General features: G+C 59.3%; 1 protein-coding gene across 17 annotated transcripts; it reads right to left on the bottom strand.

Moving 5' to 3' along the window:
- Positions 1 to 51: 51 nt before the first annotated feature.
- SLC4A11 (solute carrier family 4 member 11) lies at positions 52 to 12,677 on the bottom strand. Of its 17 annotated transcripts, none has more exons than XM_040447545.1 (20): positions 12,363 to 12,677; positions 9,999 to 10,046; positions 7,541 to 7,693; positions 7,363 to 7,412; positions 6,842 to 7,073; positions 6,677 to 6,758; positions 6,344 to 6,467; positions 3,908 to 4,120; positions 3,728 to 3,821; positions 3,491 to 3,616; positions 3,292 to 3,405; positions 3,072 to 3,204; positions 2,728 to 2,801; positions 2,049 to 2,310; positions 1,866 to 1,972; positions 1,610 to 1,778; positions 1,345 to 1,518; positions 925 to 1,120; positions 670 to 839; positions 52 to 494 (listed from the first exon to the last, which is right to left on the bottom strand). In XM_040447545.1, the coding sequence occupies exons 2-20, from the start codon at positions 10,030 to 10,032 to the stop codon at positions 431 to 433; spliced, it is 2,571 nt and encodes an 856-aa protein (XP_040303479.1). In that variant the 5' UTR covers positions 10,033 to 10,046; positions 12,363 to 12,677; the 3' UTR covers positions 52 to 430. The 17 variants fall into 17 exon arrangements, with proteins under 17 accessions (XP_040303479.1, XP_040303480.1, XP_040303477.1 ...); XM_040447546.1 differs by lacking the exon at positions 12,363 to 12,677 and adding an exon at positions 11,910 to 12,092; XM_040447543.1 differs by lacking the exon at positions 12,363 to 12,677 and adding an exon at positions 11,653 to 11,803.
- Positions 12,678 to 16,589: the final 3,912 nt, after the last annotated feature.

The raw sequence follows: 16,589 nt of genomic DNA on the forward strand, positions 1-16,589 counted from the left end.
TTTTATTCTCAGGTGGCCTTCTGAGGCCGGGGCAGGGTGGGACAACAGAGATGGAAGCGTAGAAACGGGAGCTTTATTCTCTAATGTGCACACAGCAAATTCCTTATACAATCAAGGAAATGGTTTCTCTTTCAGACATCTGACTCTTTTATCAAAAGAAAATCCGGCTTTAGTTCCACTCTGGGCAGAAGTTGTCCTGAGCAGTGTTACTGACCCAAGCGAAAGGCTAATGGGGACAGGGATGGGCACACGCCACGGAACCCCCCCCCACCCCCCACCTTGATGCCCAGATGTCCTAGTCCTGTTGGGACAGCTGGGTGGGAGTGCAGCACACAGGAACACCCCAAAAGACACCCGTACCTCTCCCCACATGGCTACAGTCAGCCTGGGAAGAGCCAAAGGGACAGGTGAATGGGACACGGCCAGGGCCTCAGTGTTCAGCATCCATGACGTCCAGGTACTTGGCTTCAATGATTCGGGGCAGCAGGTTGTAGCTGCGGGGACAGCGAACAGACCGCAAGATGAGCACTGGGTCAGAGAGGAGAAGGCGGAGGCTACTCCCCGCAACCCCCCACGGGGCCAGGCTGGGCCCCTCTGGCCCACCGCCCACCCTAACCCATTGTCTCCCACCCAGTGGGGTCTCTGCTGCCTCTGCCCGCCGTCCCGTACCGGATGGGGATCATGACGATCATGATGAGGGGGAAGATCATCTTCATGTAGGGCAGGTTGCTCATGCCAAAGGCACAGAGCAGCAGCAGCTGCATGACCTGCAGGCCCGTGAAGTAGTGGATCTTCCGCTGGGGCACCCTCCGGATGTAGTGGGTGGGCGGGTACGAGGTCTGCGGGGCGGCAGGGGACAGGTGTGGGCCGGTCTGGAACTGGACCTCCCTCCCCCACCCCTCATTCTCCAGGCCGGACACTCACCTGGTCCTTGAGCAGCAGGGCCACGCGCTCAAAGAGCTGGTTGCCGTCTATGGAGGTGAGCGCGATGTAGAGGAAGAGGCCGTAGAGCACCGGCTTGGGGATCCACTGCAGGGGGAAGGGCAGCAGCAGGAGGGAGAAGCCCACCAGGATGCTGGCACCCAGCGTAGTCAGCCGTGTCTCCTTCACATTCACGATCCTGTGCGGTCCCAGAGCGCCAGATCACCTCCGGCCCTGGTGTGCGGGGCATGCCGCCCCCCCACCCCCGCCTCAGGTCACACGTGGGGCCCTGGGCTCTTTCACTTCTGGGGCCCTAGTCTCCTGAGCCGTATCCCTTCCTAGGTCACAGGTGGCCCAGGGTTACCCCCACCTCAGGGTCCACATGACTTGCCTCCGGCCTCCAGGGACCACTCTCACACTCACGTCTCGTAAATGTGCCCGTTCTCCACACGCTCCTCCACCATGGCCAATGCCCGCACGTGCAGTGGGGAGTGGGGGTAGGCGGCATGGATCCAGGGCAGCCCAAACAGAGACAGCCCACTGTTGATGATGGCGATGAGCAGGAGGTCCCAGTGGTAGGCGGTGCCCTTCACCAGCCTGCAGCGGACAGGGGCACGTGTGGCGGGACACCCGTGGCCCCTCGGAGGGCCGGGCACGCACTCGCCCCTCCCCACCCAGCCCCGCAAACCTGTTCTCTGGGGCATTAGCCAAGGCAGCCACCAGGTTCTGCTCAATGAAGAAGAGCAAGGAGAGCAGGAAGCCCAGGCCCATGGCACTGGTGACGGCGCCCAGGGACAGGGAGTGCATCTCGGCTACCTCAAACAGGCTCTTGCTGGGGTTGTAGCGGAACTGGCTCACTGCAGCAGGGTACAGGCCCCTGCTCAAGCCTGCAGCCCCGAGGAGCAAGCCCACCCCACCGCGGCCCCTGCCTGAGCCCAACTCACTTTTAATTTCCCGGAAGCCGTAGGAGCAGATGAGAGAGAAGGTGAGCACCGAGATGGGCAAGGCACAGTCTGACAGGATCTCCCTCATGTAGGGGTGCAGGTAGGGGCTGGGGACGCAGGCGGGTGTATGAGCGCGGCCTGGGGGCCGGTGCCTCCTTCCCCTCACCCCGAGGCCCCCCTCACCTCTTCTTGAACTGGTAGAGGGTGTAGCTCAGCCACAGCGTGCCCAGCATGATCAGGAGGCTCAGTACAGCAGTCTCCCGGCCTGGGTGCTCAGTACCAGGGCCGCTTACGGAGGTCAACTCCAGGGGGCTCGCCAGGAGGCTGGTGTTGAGCGCGGTGTGGAGGCTGGTGTTGAGGCTGGTGCCGAGGCCCAGCAGGCTCACCATAGAAGTGTTGTCTTCATGGTGGTTCCCAAAGTTGTCAATGTAGTACTTCTGGAAGACTATACAGGCCAGCAGGCCTCAGCCATCAGGGCTCTGGGAGACTGAGGCCCAGCTTCCTCCTGGATGTGGGGCGGAGGGGGCCCTGAGGGGAGAAAAGGCTTCTGGGGGCAGGGGGGAAGGGAGGGGACTGCCTTTCTCTGTCAGCCAGGACCCCCTTGACCTGCCTGTCCACCCCCCACCCCCATCTCTGACAGTGGCTCACGCATGGCCCGGCGCCTCTGATCCTGCCTGAGGCAGCCCGGTCACCCTCCATTACATGGGGCTGCTGGTCTCTGCTAGTCACAGGTCCCCAGAGCACCCTGGACTGTGGCAGTAGCCTCAGCTTGGAGGCTGCTTGGCCGCCCTGGTCACAGCCCACAGTCCCCCTGCTCAACTGAGCTCCCCCTGCAGCAGGTAGCCACCAGCTAGACACTCACTTTTAACCATGCCCTTGACAGCATCCAGCATGAACGTGATGGAAATGAACAGGGCAATGATCTCTTCTGTTGACCTGCCAGGGGGTGATAATGCCTCAGCAAATGGGGGTGAGTTGTCAGGGGGCCACAGGGTAGGCTTCCCTGAGCCTCTGCACAGCCCCCCATCCTCCTGCCATGGAGACCAGGGTCGCATGCTTCTCTCCTGGGGCAGTGATATGGTGGGGGCACCCCATCCACTGCAGAACTACAGGACCTCAGAGGCCAGCATGGAGGCTGACCAAGCTCCCCGGCCTTCGTCGCCCTCCTGCTTGAGGGTCCCAGCAGCTCGGGGAAGGCTCTGTCACCTCTTAAAGAGACTCATGAGCAGGCTGAGGTTGAAGAGGGAATAAAGCGCGAGAAAGAAACTGTTCCACAGGCCCGTCCACGCGTAGAAGGTGTTGAAGTCCAGATCGTAGTCGTCACAGATGCCAGAAATTACTGCAGGCAGCAGGGCAGGGGTGGGAGGTCAGGGCCAGGCTGGGGCCAGGGACCGTGGGAACCACCTCCCCGGAAGGGCCACTGCACCTTGGATGTAGAGGGCCAGGGGCGCAGTGGTCAGCAGTACCACCAGCGGCTGCCCAGAGAAGAGTGCGTACAAGAGGCCTCCAATGCTCTGCCCTGCTATGGTTTTCTGCACATCTGAGAAGTGGGGGAAGGGGAGGTCGGGCAGGTGCCGCAGTGCTTGGCCCCCCCGCCACACCCTCACCGGCCTCCAGCCCCTCACCGATGGCCCCGTTGGTGTTCTCATCGTTGAGGGACCCAAAAGCGATGGTAGGCAGGAGGCAGGCAAAGTAGAGGAACAGGGTGGTGGTGATGTATTTGCCCACAGCCTTATTTTTGCCGATAATGCCTGGGAATGGGACAGCACAGAAAGTGTGTTGGGGATGCAAGACAGGCACATGTGTCGTCCTGGGACCTAAGCCGTAGGCTGAGCTTTCGGGGGGACGACAGGGCCACCTACCGTCAGTGAAGTCCAGTGGGTACACAGGGAATCTGCGGGCAATGTCCTCCCGGATGCCCTTCCCCATAGGGAGAAAGTCCTTGTGCTTCGGGGGCTGGGCAAGAGGACAGATGTCCGTCAGCCCTGAGGCCCATGGCCCACGCCACAGGCCACTCGCCCACGCCCTCCTCTCCCCTGTACCTGTGGGGATTTGTGTATGCTGATGGAGTTCATGTAACCCTTTGTCCCGATGGATGAACGCTGCCTCTCCATGGTGAGCAGCTGTCTCTGATGCACCAGAGCCTCCTTGAATTCTTCCTCCGTGCGGGTGTTCAAGAGCTTCTGGCGGAAGGTGATGTCCAAGAACATGGTGGCGAATGTGCGCCCCACCTCAGCTGCAGTCTTGGTGCTTTTCTGGGGGCAGAGGACAGGAGAATCACATCTGCAGCTCGAGAGTGGGGGGCACCCTGCCCTGCCCATCACTGACAGTCCGAAGCATGTGGCAAGTGCCCCCCACTGTGAGCTGGCAGCAAGTTTTGTCCCCCAAAGGTCAAGTGTTAGTGGACTCTACCATGATTCCCACCAGGTCAGCAGATCACTAGAACCACAGGCAGTCTCAGAACTTCCTTAAAAAACTCATGAGTGGGGCGCCTGGGCGGCTCGGTCGGTTAAGCGTCCGACTTCGGCTCAGGTCATGATCTCGAGGTTTGTGAGTTCGAGCCCCGTGTCGGTTTCTGTGCTGACAGCTCAAAGCCTGGAGCCTGCTTCGGATTCTGTGTCTCCCTCTCTCTCTACCTCTCCCCCTCTCAGGCTCTGTCTCTCTCTCTCCTTCAAAAATAAATAAAAACATTAAAAAAAAACAACTCATGAGTTATGGGGCGCCTGGGCGGCTCGGTCGGTTAAGCGTCCGACTTTGGCTCAGGGTATGATCTCACGGCTTGTGAGTTTGAGCCCCGCGTCGGGCTCTGTGCTGACAGCTCAGAGCCTGGAGCCTGCTTCGGACTCTGTGTCTCCCTCTCTCTCTCTCTCTACCTCTCCCCCGCTCATGCTCTGTCTCTCAAAAATAAATAAACATTAAAAAAATTAAAAACAAAAACCTCATGAGTTCTTATAAACTGAGGTAGTGGTATTGTCCCATGGAACATAAACTTGTATAATCATGGATGATGAAATCACAGCGATGGAGAAGAACGTTCACCCAGCTCCGTTTCACTAGTGGTATTCGTACAGTCTGCAGGTATGTATGTATGTATGTATGTATGTATGTATGTAGGCTCGATGCCCAGCGCAGAGCCCAATGTGTAGCTTGAACTCCCAACCTTGAGATCGACACCTGAGCTGACATCAAGAGTTGGACACTTAACCAACTGAGCCACCCAGGTGCCTCTGGTTTATTTGATTTTCAGAGGGGCTCCAGGCCTGTCAAGCCTTCCCCTTTCCTGACTAAAGTCAACTTTGTCCATGAACTTAGGGTCCAGCCTCTACCATGGCAACCTGTCCCCTGAGAGCAGTATCTGCCCCTTCAGGCTGCCCCAAAGCAGTAGTCCCAGGGCCAGCCAGCCCACACTCTGCTCCCTTTAGCTTAAGAACAGTCTCGTTCTCCCGAGGAGCCAGGCGTTGGGCTGGTTGGCCTGTCACAAGGCACCAGTCTAGCTGCTCAGCCCTGGGGATACTGTCTCTTCCACTGCTCTGGCCACCTGGCCAGCTGTTGCCCTCTCTGACCCATGAGCTGGCCACTTCCCTAAATTCTTTTCCCCTCTCACCAGCAAAGTAGCATTCGGGGAGGCTCACAGCACGTCTGTGAAATTGCTGGGGGGCACCCACTTTTCCTACAGAAAGCCTACAGAGGAGGGCCATGCCAAGCTTGAGTCTGTACCAGAGGCAAGGGCAGAATCATCAAGAAGCTAGAGGAAGTTGAAGCATGAAGGCCCTTCTCAGTCCTGGGCAGCAGCCTTAGCCGTTTTCTATTTATGATTTGGAAATCTTTTTCCTTGAGGGACTCCTGGGTGGCTCAGTTAAGCGTCTGACTCTTGATTTCGGCTCGGGTCATGATGTTGAGATTACTGAAATCGAGCCCCACGTTGGGCTCCATGCCCACAGCGTGGAGCCTGCTTGGGATTCTCTCTCTCTTCACCCCTCCCCTGTGCACGCTCTCTCTCTCTCTCTCAAAATAAATAAATAAACATTAAAAAAAATCATTTTCCTTGAAAAAAGACTCCTCGAACTATATCAGCCTCAGCTCCCACAAAAGCAAGGTGCCCCTGACCAGGGGGGTGTGTGGCCCAGGCAGAAGCGGGGATCCTTGGCCAGCAAATCACAAAAGCGACCAACTGAAAGAAGGACTGGGGTGGGGGGAGGCCAATGACAAGCTCCCGTATTTGAGGGATACGAATTTTAAGAAGTATCTCTTTTCAGTCAAGAAGGAAATACAACTTCCCGGGCAACGTCTGGGGGAAATTAGGGCTTGACGAGGACCCAGCAAGGACGCTTCAGAGAAACTCAGTAGGGCAGATGTGACGGACAATGTGAGCCCCGGACTGTGGGATTCTCCGGCACATGGAAGAGATGCCTCCAAGAAGACGGCCAGGTAACCTGGAGCCTTCCTTCCCAGGAGCCACCGCGAGACCCCCTACTCACCATCTTGGGCGGGGCCAGCACCAGGATGACGAATCGCACCTCACACGAGTTCTCTCCCCAGTTCTGTGGGCGAACCAGCCGGCTGATGCACACGTGCCGCTTCTGCAGGGCCTTGGAGGTACAGCTGCCGGGGTGGGGAGGGCACGCAGCACACAGTTGGTTGTCACCTTGGGAGCCGGGCTCCCGGAACCCCTAACTCTGACCCCCCCAGTGACCTCTCTTAGGGAGAGAAAGAGACCAAACGGGACAGAGTGCCCACACCCTCTGCCCTCAGACCCGGGGGGGGTCAGGCTGAGCCGCGGGGAGGCCGGCTGTGGTGTCCTGGCAACTCACATGATGCAGATCCAGGACTGCTGGTATTGCACCCCTGTGGCCGTGGCAGTGACCCCTTGGATGGTGTCTGACAGCAGGTGGGCTGAGGCCGGAGTGAAAGGGGTAAGGGGGTCTGTCAGCCCGCCTCCCTGACCGCCCCTGCCCAGTCGGGCAGCTGGGCCTCACCTTTACCCTCCATGGGAGCCCCGGCATCCGTGAAGAGCATGGCCATGAACAGGCGCAAATTGCAGTCGGGCTCGGTGTTGTGGGGGTCATGGGCTAAGCGGGACAGCATGGCCCGCAGCACATCATCCAGCGAGGTAGCCGTCTCGTTCAGGATGATGCTGGCCCGTGCCAGGAAGCCGTCGAGGTCCCGGTGTGCACGTACCTCTTCCTCAAAGTTCTTTAACTTCAGGTACTGTGGGGACCCCCACGCACAGAACCACGGAGGCCCGTGAGTGCGATCTGCCGTCGCCCCCTGGGCCCTCTCCTCTGTGCTGGTCCCCTGGCTGCCCCTGCCCACTGAGACCAATACCCCTTCCAAGAGGGACAGCCCGGCATGGCGGGCCCCCGCAGCCAGACCGAGGGCCGGTGTGAGACCCCTGTTGAGTGTGACGGGGAGCAGCCACATCCCCCCGCCCCACCCCCCCCCCTTCGATCAGTGGCCCAGGACCAAGTGTCCCCTGTCCTGCAGACGGGCCACTCACCTTGCGGGAGGTGTGTAGGAGCCCGCAGCCGCCCGGCGACTCACTCTCGGCTAGAGGAAAGAGGGAGGGCTCAGGGGGCCGCCCCGCTTCCTCGGGACTCTTGGCGGAGCGCGGCCGTGTCTGCCCGGTCCCCGGTGCCCTGCCCTCCCCCAGCCTGGCCCTGCTACGACCCCCATACCAGCCTGGGCGGGCTGCACCTCCAGGTTGACGTTGACAAAAAAACGGATGCTCTCGCCAGACACAATGGAGGAGGTGACCGTGTCGAAGGCCTCATCCCCCAGGTTCTCCTCACGGGTTTCCGAGGCATCGTCCATGTCACACTTGAGGTAGCCTAGAGGCCCAACCACCACCAAGAGAGACCCCCCCCCCCCCCGAGAGGACCCGGCCGTCAGTGCTACACACACCAGAGGGAGGGACTCCGGGCCCGAGGAGCAGGGGCCCCTAGGCTGTCCCACTTGGTGCACTCTCCGTGAACGCTGAGGGAGGCCTCCTGTAGGCCCGGGAGGCAGACTATCTAGTCCCCGCCCAGCCCCAATCAAAGTATGGCAGCCAGCTGGCGGCCCGACCCAACTGCTCTCTCCAACATTCTTCAGCTGCGGGGAACCAGGGCCCTGCACTGCTCTGACCCACGTGCATCCTTCAGCTAGAGAAAAGTATGGTCATTTCGCAAACTCTGGGCCAGGCACCTGGTGCAATGATGCAGGCAAGACTGGCCCCTGCCCTCCCAGAACCCCCAGATTACAGGACCTAGACCTGTCTGGCTCTCTAGGGGGGACCCAAGGGAAGCCGGAACTGCTGCAGCAGCCAGCCCCCTCCCCACCTTACTGGCCCAGGGTTTTAGGGCGCTTCTTTCGGGGAGGGCATGTGGGTCAAAGCATCAAGGCTGAGAGACCCGGTCCAGACACCAGACAAGGCCCAGGAAGCAGGGGAGCCAGAGATACAGTCAGGGACTGACAGAGAAGGGGACCCCCCCCCAGGAAAGACCCAATGGAGGGCAACAGGGGTGTCATGGCACCTTGGGACTCCCAGTGCAGAGCCTGGTCTTAGTGCCTACAACTGCTCACAGCCCACACCCGCTTCCTGGTGACAGGCGAGTGTTCCACTCTTGCTCCTCAAGACCTCTGGGATGACAGTTGGGGCCAGCTCTGCTACCCCTGCCCTGACCCCTGGTCCCTCAGGCCCGGTCCTACCCCCCACTTCTGATCTCACTCCTGAGGCCAGTTGGCCAACGCCCCAGGCATGCCGGCGCCTGTCCTACGAGCAGAGGGCTCCCCTCCCCAGAGGGCCTTCTTCAAGGCTCAGAGGAAGCCTCCTCTTTTGGCAAGTCCTCCTAGGTCCCTGCCGGCACCCCTTCCTGACTGCCCTGTTCCCCTGTGGTTCACCACGTGCGAGTGCTCCAGAAAAGGGGCTCTTGTAGCCCAGACCCCGCCAATGCCTGACAAACACCTGTGCTGGGACGGGGAAGGGTCAGCAGCACGCCTACACCTGCCAGGCAGTGACTCACCCTGACTCACTTCCACTCTAGCCCATCGGTTTCCTCTGCACATCCCAGGCCCCGTTCCCCGCAGTGTCCTGTGCTCAGCCTGGGCCCTTTTGGGCAGGAGGTGCTAGGCCTTCCCTAGGAGGGCCCCCTAGCTCTAGGTCTACACTGTACTCAGAGCCCAGAGTCGAAAAATGTCCTTCCCTCCTTTGTTATGGAGTTATGGAGGGTCCCTGCCTGAGGGACCAGGGGTCAGGGCAGGGGTAGCAGAGCTGGCCCCAACGTCCATGAAAACCTCCTTCCTCCCCAGTCCTGGACCTGTTTTGCTTAGACTACCTGGCGCCCCAGCCCCAACCTGCCCTAATCTCCCTTCTGGCACCCCCATCAGCACCCATTATTTCTGGGCACTGCACCATCATGCTGTCCCCTTCTCCCCTACTCTGGGTTCTACCTAGGACCTGCCCAGCTGATACTACTCAGTCCCTGAGACACTCCTAGGAGGCCAGGTCCCCACCTATAAGCTGAACCACACACCTAACCTGCCTACCAACAGCCTGGCACATGCAATCACCATGCCCTGGGGACCCTGGGTAAGAGCATATCATCACTCCACCCTATCCAAGCACTGTCCCACTGAACAACCCTCTGATGGCCAGGCCAGCCCCCCAGGTCTGGGCACAGGAGAGCCCAGAGACGTGGAGAGCGGGAGAGCTGGTCTGAAGGAAGCAGCAAAGCTGAAGCCCAAAAAGGTTAGGTTACATTTCGTTAGAGGGACAATGGCAGCCCTTGCCTCACAGGGCTGGGCGGGGACTGAGGGATGTGGGCAGATACAACATGGCCTAACCAGAGCATTCCAACAGTGAACCAAGGGCGCTCATCTACACAGCCTAAGAGGGGGAACCGCCTGCCTTCCCAGATCCACGAGACCACCAGAGAGCCCGTCAGTGTCCGAGGCAGTGTTAGCTGCCCCCTCCACCTTACCACGATCTCCCAAAGGAGAGGATCTAAAAGCATCTAGCACCAACAGAGGGCCACAGATGGGTGATCAATGCCATGGGTGCCCCAGTGGAGGAATTAGGTCTCTTGTGACTTTTGACCAAGGAGCTCTCTTTGTTCACCCCCCCCCCCCCCCCCACACACACACAGATGTACTCACCTACTACATCCTCAACGAATCCATTCTGGGACATTTCGGAAGAGGACTCTGCAAGGGAAACCCAAGAATTGTTACCAGCTACACGAACGAGCCCTGGACAGTGTCCCGTGTCCAACTGCTCCCCTCCCCACACCAACTCTGCTGACTCCTTACCCCTTCCCAGGTACCCAACCCAAGCCAACCTGGGGACAAAAAGTGTAGGGGGTAGTACTAGGCAGGAGCCCCTTAAGAGAAAGCCAAGCCTGTTATTCTTCAGCCAATCTGCTAGGGTCTGCCCAGGTGGGAAAGGGGAAATGTTCTCAGCATGTTTCCTCTAGGAGTTTAACAGTACCCTCGCAGGATTCGCTGCTTTTGCTACTCAGCACAGGCCGCCGGGACTGTTGGGAGGGGGCCCGTCCCTCCACCCTCCTTGTAGTAGCCGGCCTCCCTGGCCTCCCGCTTGCGCTGTTTCGCGGCCAAGCCCAGCACCTGGGCGGGGGCCTTCCTGGCGGCACATCGCGGCGCCTCCTACTCTTTCTTCGCACCCAGGGGCCATCAACACCCATCACACGTGCAGTCGCCCCCAACCGCACACGCCTGGGGTCACCGGGGGGCGACATGGCAACGGCCTCCTCCCCTCTGTGCCCCCCACGGCCCGGCCCTCCTGGGAGGCGGAGCCGTTGGTCCTCCAAGGAGAAGGCGCGGGGCAGGGGGTTGCGCGGGGGAAGGGGGCTCTGTGCGCGCTCACCGCACAGGGCCCCGGATGGTCCCGGCTGTTTGTGCCGCTCTGTGCGAGGAAGGAAGCGACAGGAGGGGCCGCGTGCATGAGAGGAAAGCGTTTCCAGACTCGGAGACCCTGGGGGCCGGGGGGGGGGGGGGCGGGGGCAGGATGCGGACGGACGCGCGGGACGGGAGCCGGGTCTGCATCCAGAAGGGAGGGGCGGGGGCAGTAAAGCTAGCATCCGAGGCCGCAGGGATGGCCAGAGGACGAGGGTGACGAGGGTTTGGAAGGGTGGGGGTGGTGCACACCTTACTCCCATACCGGGAGCCACAAGTGCAGGTAAATAGTCCTACAAGCCCCCGGCTGGCCCTCAGGTATCAGAGCCGCGACGTAAAGAGTGCTGTGGTCTCACAGGGGACAGTCGGAGGCCCCGGGATCCCCCAGAATGGGCAGGCTTCTCCGCAGCGCAGGGGCGAGAAGGTGTCCCTGGCAGAACGTAACCAGAGGTGGCAGCGTGCCCGCTGGGAAGAGGCCGGCGCTCGGGGTGCTAGGGACTCCACAGTTCCGTCCCAACCGCTTCCACGCCCCCACCCCTCCACTGGTTCAAAGACTAAGAATTTCAAGCCTGCAATAGAGCATTAAATCAAGCGCGCAGTGTCCACGAGGCCCCCTGGGCCTCCCTCCACCACCCGCGTAATCCCCCGGGCTCGGGCTCGGGCTCCCACTCCCCCTCGGGCCGAACTCACACCTGACCCCCCCCCCCAGGGCTAGGAAGCCTCCACGACCCCCTCGCCCACCGTGGCCCGGGGCCTGTGCAAGCCGGCGGCATCCGCGTTCTCCCCGGTGCTCCGACGGCTCCGCGTCCCTTCCTAGCAGCCCTTCGCGGCGGAGACCGAACGGCCCTCCCGCCGCGCCCCTGCCGCGCCCGCCGGCTCCGCCGGCTCAGGCACCCACCGCATGGCTGGAGATGGAACAGGCGCCGGGTGGCCGCGGCCATGGCCCGGCGGTAGGCCGCCGGACGGCTGCACACACGCGCGCACGCCCGGACTCCTCACCCGGGATCTCCGGGACCCCGAATTTGGCATTTCGGGCGGGCCAGCGGCGGGAGCCGGCGACACACCCCCGCGCCGCGTCTGGGTCCTAATGCCGCCCCACGCCCCGCCCTGGTGCCGCCCTGGGCGGGGTCCCGTCCGCCCGCCCCGCGCCCTCACCCGCGCTCCTGCCAGTCCCCAGCAGGCTGTTCCCGGGAGCCCGGGGCAACTCAGCCAGAACGTGTAGATCGGGCTTCCTCGAGCCCGCGTGCCCTCCCAGGCGTTGCCGGATTAGGAGCTGGGCGGGGCTGGGAAGTTTCTGGGAAGAAGCTCGACGGGCCCAGGGACCCAAGGTGTTGTGCCTCTGTGGCGGGTCGTGGGAGGGCTTCTCCACAGTCGGCTTTATGCACGCTGCCGGCCCCCGCCCCACCCTCGGCAGGGGGCCTCGTCGGGGCCCAGCCCGCCAGCTGCCCCGCCCCCTCCATTCATCCCGGTCGCTCGAGCGGTAAACCCTCCTTCTCCTCCTCCAGGAAGCGCACCCTGACTAACTAGAAGGGCCGGCGCGCGTTCCCTGGGCTACGCCCTAGTCCTCAAGGGCCAGCGGCGCTCCCGGTTCGGCGGCGTCGGATTTACTTTCTGCGCGCCTCACGGTTCCTCTTCTGGCCTCGTCGCATCCCCAGCGGTCTCTTGGGTCAAGGTCTTGACTCGTGGCTTCTATTCTTCCATTATTCGAGGTGGCCCTGCCGTCCGGTTTTCCTTCCCGAACAGGAGGGAGCCCGACCTGGGGACGTACATCCGCCAGCGCCTGGTCTTCTGAAAGTCGAGTGTGTGTGAGTGTGTGTGTGCGCGCGCGCGAGCGCGTGCGTTTGTGTAGGGAGGCGGTGTTGCGCGCGGGCAGGCCCGCGTGCGCTGCCACAGGTTAGGCAAATCCAGCCCGTACGATGAATCCCTGGCTTGATCCTCGGTGGCTTCTCAGCAAACGATTCTACAGCCCTTGCGCCCCACTTTGACTCAGGAACTCTCCCCACCACAGTGTTTACCCCATCTCTTCACACTGCGGCTGCCAACCCGAGGACTAGCAGCGACGCCCCCCCCCCCCCCCGCCCCAACCCCCGCCCAGCCTCCCGCTGGAAATGAGTCCTCAGCCACGGTCCCCCAGGCGTGGAAGAGAGGGGGCCGGGCAAGCAGAGTGTGAGCCCACCTCTGCGGAGGGGTTGCTTTGAAGCCCCCAATGGCTCCTGGTGCATTGGGGGAGCCCATGTCACAGACCGGGTAAGCCGGGCGGCCGGTTTCCCCTCCCAACAAGAAAGTGTGCATTGGGAGGGAAGCCATGGGGGCATTCCTCTGCACATGAATGGCCCCGGAGTCGGGAAGGCTCTGAGCACCCTGCTCCTTACTACCAGAGGAGACGCGGAAATCTACCAGACTCAGGACTGGCTGGGGGCTGGCTGCATGTTTTCTGTGGGGCTGAGCAGGGCCTGGGAGGATAGACACAGGGTATTCCTGGGGAACCCCTGCACTCCACCCATGGGATCTTCTTTAGCTAGACCCTCAGCCTATTTTACCGACTTCCAGAGTCCTACAGGTGGAGAATGGAGGTTGAGGAGGAGCTCAAGGACAGATAGGCTGACTGCCCAGAGAATAAGGCTGGATGGGGTGGGTGGGTGCCAGGGTTGGACCCCTGAAAAGCCACCCATTTTGGCCCCTGTCTGGGAATGCTTAGGCTTCTGCATCTGTCTCCCTGTGTCAGCAACAGGTCCCAAACACCCAGACCTTCCAACCCACCTTCCAGGAAGCCACCCTGGATTGGAGGGGCAACCTCCTCCTGGATCTGGGACCTCACCACTTGGCTCACTGAGGAAGCAGGAGCCCACAGCCAAGGCCTCCCTCAGGGGTGGATGGACCTGACTCTCAGAGAAACTGCCACTGAGCCCTTCCCTGCTTCCTGCCCTCTGCCCCTGCAGGTTCTGTTCCTCTGGTTGCTCTGGAGAGAGGCCCCAGACCCCCCAGCACTCCCCCCCATACCCCAGCATGAGAAGCTGTTTACTTTAACCCTCCCCCCCATCACCTGCCCTCTGTGCATCAGAGGCTGAGGGCAAACACAGGTGCCGCAGGTCTCCCAGCCTGTGCCCCGTCGGGTCCTTACACAGGCGGGCAGCTAGGGATCCAAACATGGGCATACACATTTCCTCTGATTCTCTCCCTTGGGGTCTCAGACTTTACTGGGCTGTGGATGTGAACACTCGGTTCCACAAGGCACTTAATGGCTTTCCAAAGGCTTTCAACTCCATTTCCCCCATAAGCCTATAAGGCCTATAGATTTTAGAATCTGGAGAAGTAACTCTATAGTATCTCATTTAAAAACACAAAATAGGGGTGCCTGTTTGTCTCAGTCGGTGGAGCACGCAACTCTTGATCTTGAGGTTTTGAGTTTGAGTCCTAAGTTGGGTGGACAGATTACTTAAACATAAAATCTTTAAAAAATAAAAACACAAAATAAAAACAAAGCCACTCCCTTGAACTCCCTCCTCCAGGTACCATCCAATCTCCAGAGGGATCTCTGCTGCTCTGTCTCCACACCCTCTCCCTACTTCTCTTCAACCCCGTGATACGTCTGTCTTTTGTCCTCACCCCTGCACTCAAACCGCCTCAGCTCCCCTGCCTGTCCCCCGCCCCCAGCAGTGCCCAGCATCATCCATCCCTCCTTTTTCCTCCTCGTCCTCCTCCTCTGACCCAGTTCTCAGCGTGGGCCTGCCTGGATCTTTGGATCTCTCCCTGGGGCTCTCTACCAGCCACAGATTTCATGACTCCTGTCATTGTGTTCCTGACTTCAACAGGTCACAACTTACCTACCCCTTCCCCCCAACCTGGATGGCTGATAGGCAATTCTGAGGAAATCCAGGCTAAACGGAACTTCCAAGTCCACCATCCACCTGGCTGCTCTGGACCTGGGAGTCGCCCCAGTGCATCCACACCCAATCCATGCGCAAATTTTGTTGGGTTTACCTTCAGAACGGAGCACAGTTCTGCCCACTTTTACCTCCAGCCTGGTCCATCCTCTAGCCTTCTCACTTGCCCCCACCCCCATCCATTCTCCACCAACAGTGGCTTCTCGTGGTTTTTTGAAAAACAAACGAATAAATAAATACGGCAATCTCCTGCTGTGGCCTAGGGAGGTAGGGGTGTGGGGTAGAGGGTGCTATACAACCTGGCCCCTATTCCCCACCTCATCCTGTGCCTCCTGCTCCCGGGAGAGTGCTGCTCCAGCCACAGTGGCTGCCAGCTGTTCCTCCAATACCAGCCTCCACCCGAGGCCCTGATAGTCTGGGTGCCAGGAAGGTGTGTCTGCTGCCTTGAACTGCTCATTCCATCCTTCAGCTCTCAGGGCGCCCTTCCCTGCTCACACGGCCTCTAGCAGTTCCCGTCTTTTCCTCACAGACCCCCATGCCCCCTAACTGCAGCATGGCCTTAGCTCCCTAAGAGCAAGTCTGGGTGTCTTTCACCAGCACAGCACCCAGGGTAGTAGGGTTCAATAAAGCTGACATGACTGATGTCTCCACATATAGTTTCCAGAGGCTTACGAGCCGGGGAAGCCCTCCATCCTCCACTCCCACTCTGGTTTTCCAGCTGCACCTAATGGGGACACAGCCGGATACCCCTGATTTCCCCAGACTCCCTTCCTCTCGCCCCAAACTCCTCAGTCGGCACCGAGTCCTTTAATTTCAGCTTCTGGTCTGCCCTGTCCCATCCCTCTGCCTTCCCCTTCCTTGGACTCCTGGCAAGTGTGGCTTCGCACACCTTGCAGTTGTCAGGCTTCCCTCGAGACACCTGGGGCTTTACAAGCCTTTTGGGGCTCCTGCTGCTTTGACCAGCCTTCCCAGCCCCTCACAGCCCTTCTCTGGTTACAGCTGTACAGTCCCTCATGGTCCTGGGAGGAGAGATGCTGTTCCCACATTATCCCTCTGGTGATGCTGGTGGCCTGGGGGAGGGAACAAGGCCTCCACTGACCCTCCTCTCCTGGGGTGGGTGTGAGGAAGAGCTTCTGGTGCCCAAGGAGCACAGCATTGAGCCCTCTCCCAGTTCTATTTACCCGTGCTGAAAGATCTAGGCTCCTCTGAGGGGAGGCAGGAGGGCAAGAAGCCCTGTGGAGGGCCAACAAGGACCTGCTCCCCTCAGGGGAACATTTCTTTGTGCCCTCCTCCCCTCCCGTCAACTCACAGTCAGAATCTAGAGATTGAAATGGAGTTTTTTTTTTAGCTAGAAAATTCCATGAAGGTTTGGTTATCAAATCATCTTTCCTCTTCCTGTTGTCCTTATTTTGCTATTATTTGTACATTCATCCAGGCATGAAACTTCTGAGTAAATATGTAAAGTTTCTTAAAAATCTGAAGCCCATGTGAGGAAAAAAAATTAAACTTCTTTAAGGGTATGGTAAAAGCAGGAGTAATTGTAGGATAAAATGGATATTTACTCACATTTTATTTGATTAGCATTTTAAAAAAACAGATTCATAGTCATTTATTAGTGTGACATAAAATTTATTGACACTGATTTTTTTTTCTTTTTTTTTTTTTTTTTTTTTTTAACCAAAGACTGGAAAGAGCAGGAATAATTTGTGGATGAATTTATTTTTCTCCAAATTTTTGGATAATGAAACAACAAAGTTTTTGGAATTGTTTCACATTAGGTTTTTTTCCACTTTGGTTTTTTTCCACTTCTACCTGGAGGTCACCCCTTTGCTCTTGTCTAATTAGTCATTTTGCCTTGTCAATTGTTCCTTCAAAATCATTCTCCAGTTAGTCCTCTTCTCATCTCCAGCAATATGGAGCAGCTGTCCACCCCTACATTACAGTCTACACC

This window comes from Herpailurus yagouaroundi, unplaced genomic scaffold (assembly GCF_014898765.1).
Source record: "Herpailurus yagouaroundi ecotype Mexico unplaced genomic scaffold, PumYag 196, whole genome shotgun sequence".
Classification (NCBI taxonomy): domain Eukaryota; kingdom Metazoa; phylum Chordata; class Mammalia; order Carnivora; family Felidae; genus Herpailurus; species Herpailurus yagouaroundi.

Bases quoted from the DNA above. Each gene is read 5' to 3' on its own strand.
- SLC4A11 (XM_040447540.1), bottom strand. From the start codon at position 10,597: ATGTCGCCCCCCGGTGACCCCAGGCGTGTGCGGTTGGGGGCGACTGCA. The intron at 6,468-6,676 runs GTGAGTTGCCAG...CCACCCCGGCAG, and splicing joins CAGTCCTGGATCTGCATCAT to CTGTACCTCCAAGGCCCTGC. The intron at 495-669 runs GTACGGGACGGC...CTGTCCCCGCAG, and splicing joins ATCGTCATGATCCCCATCCG to CTACAACCTGCTGCCCCGAA.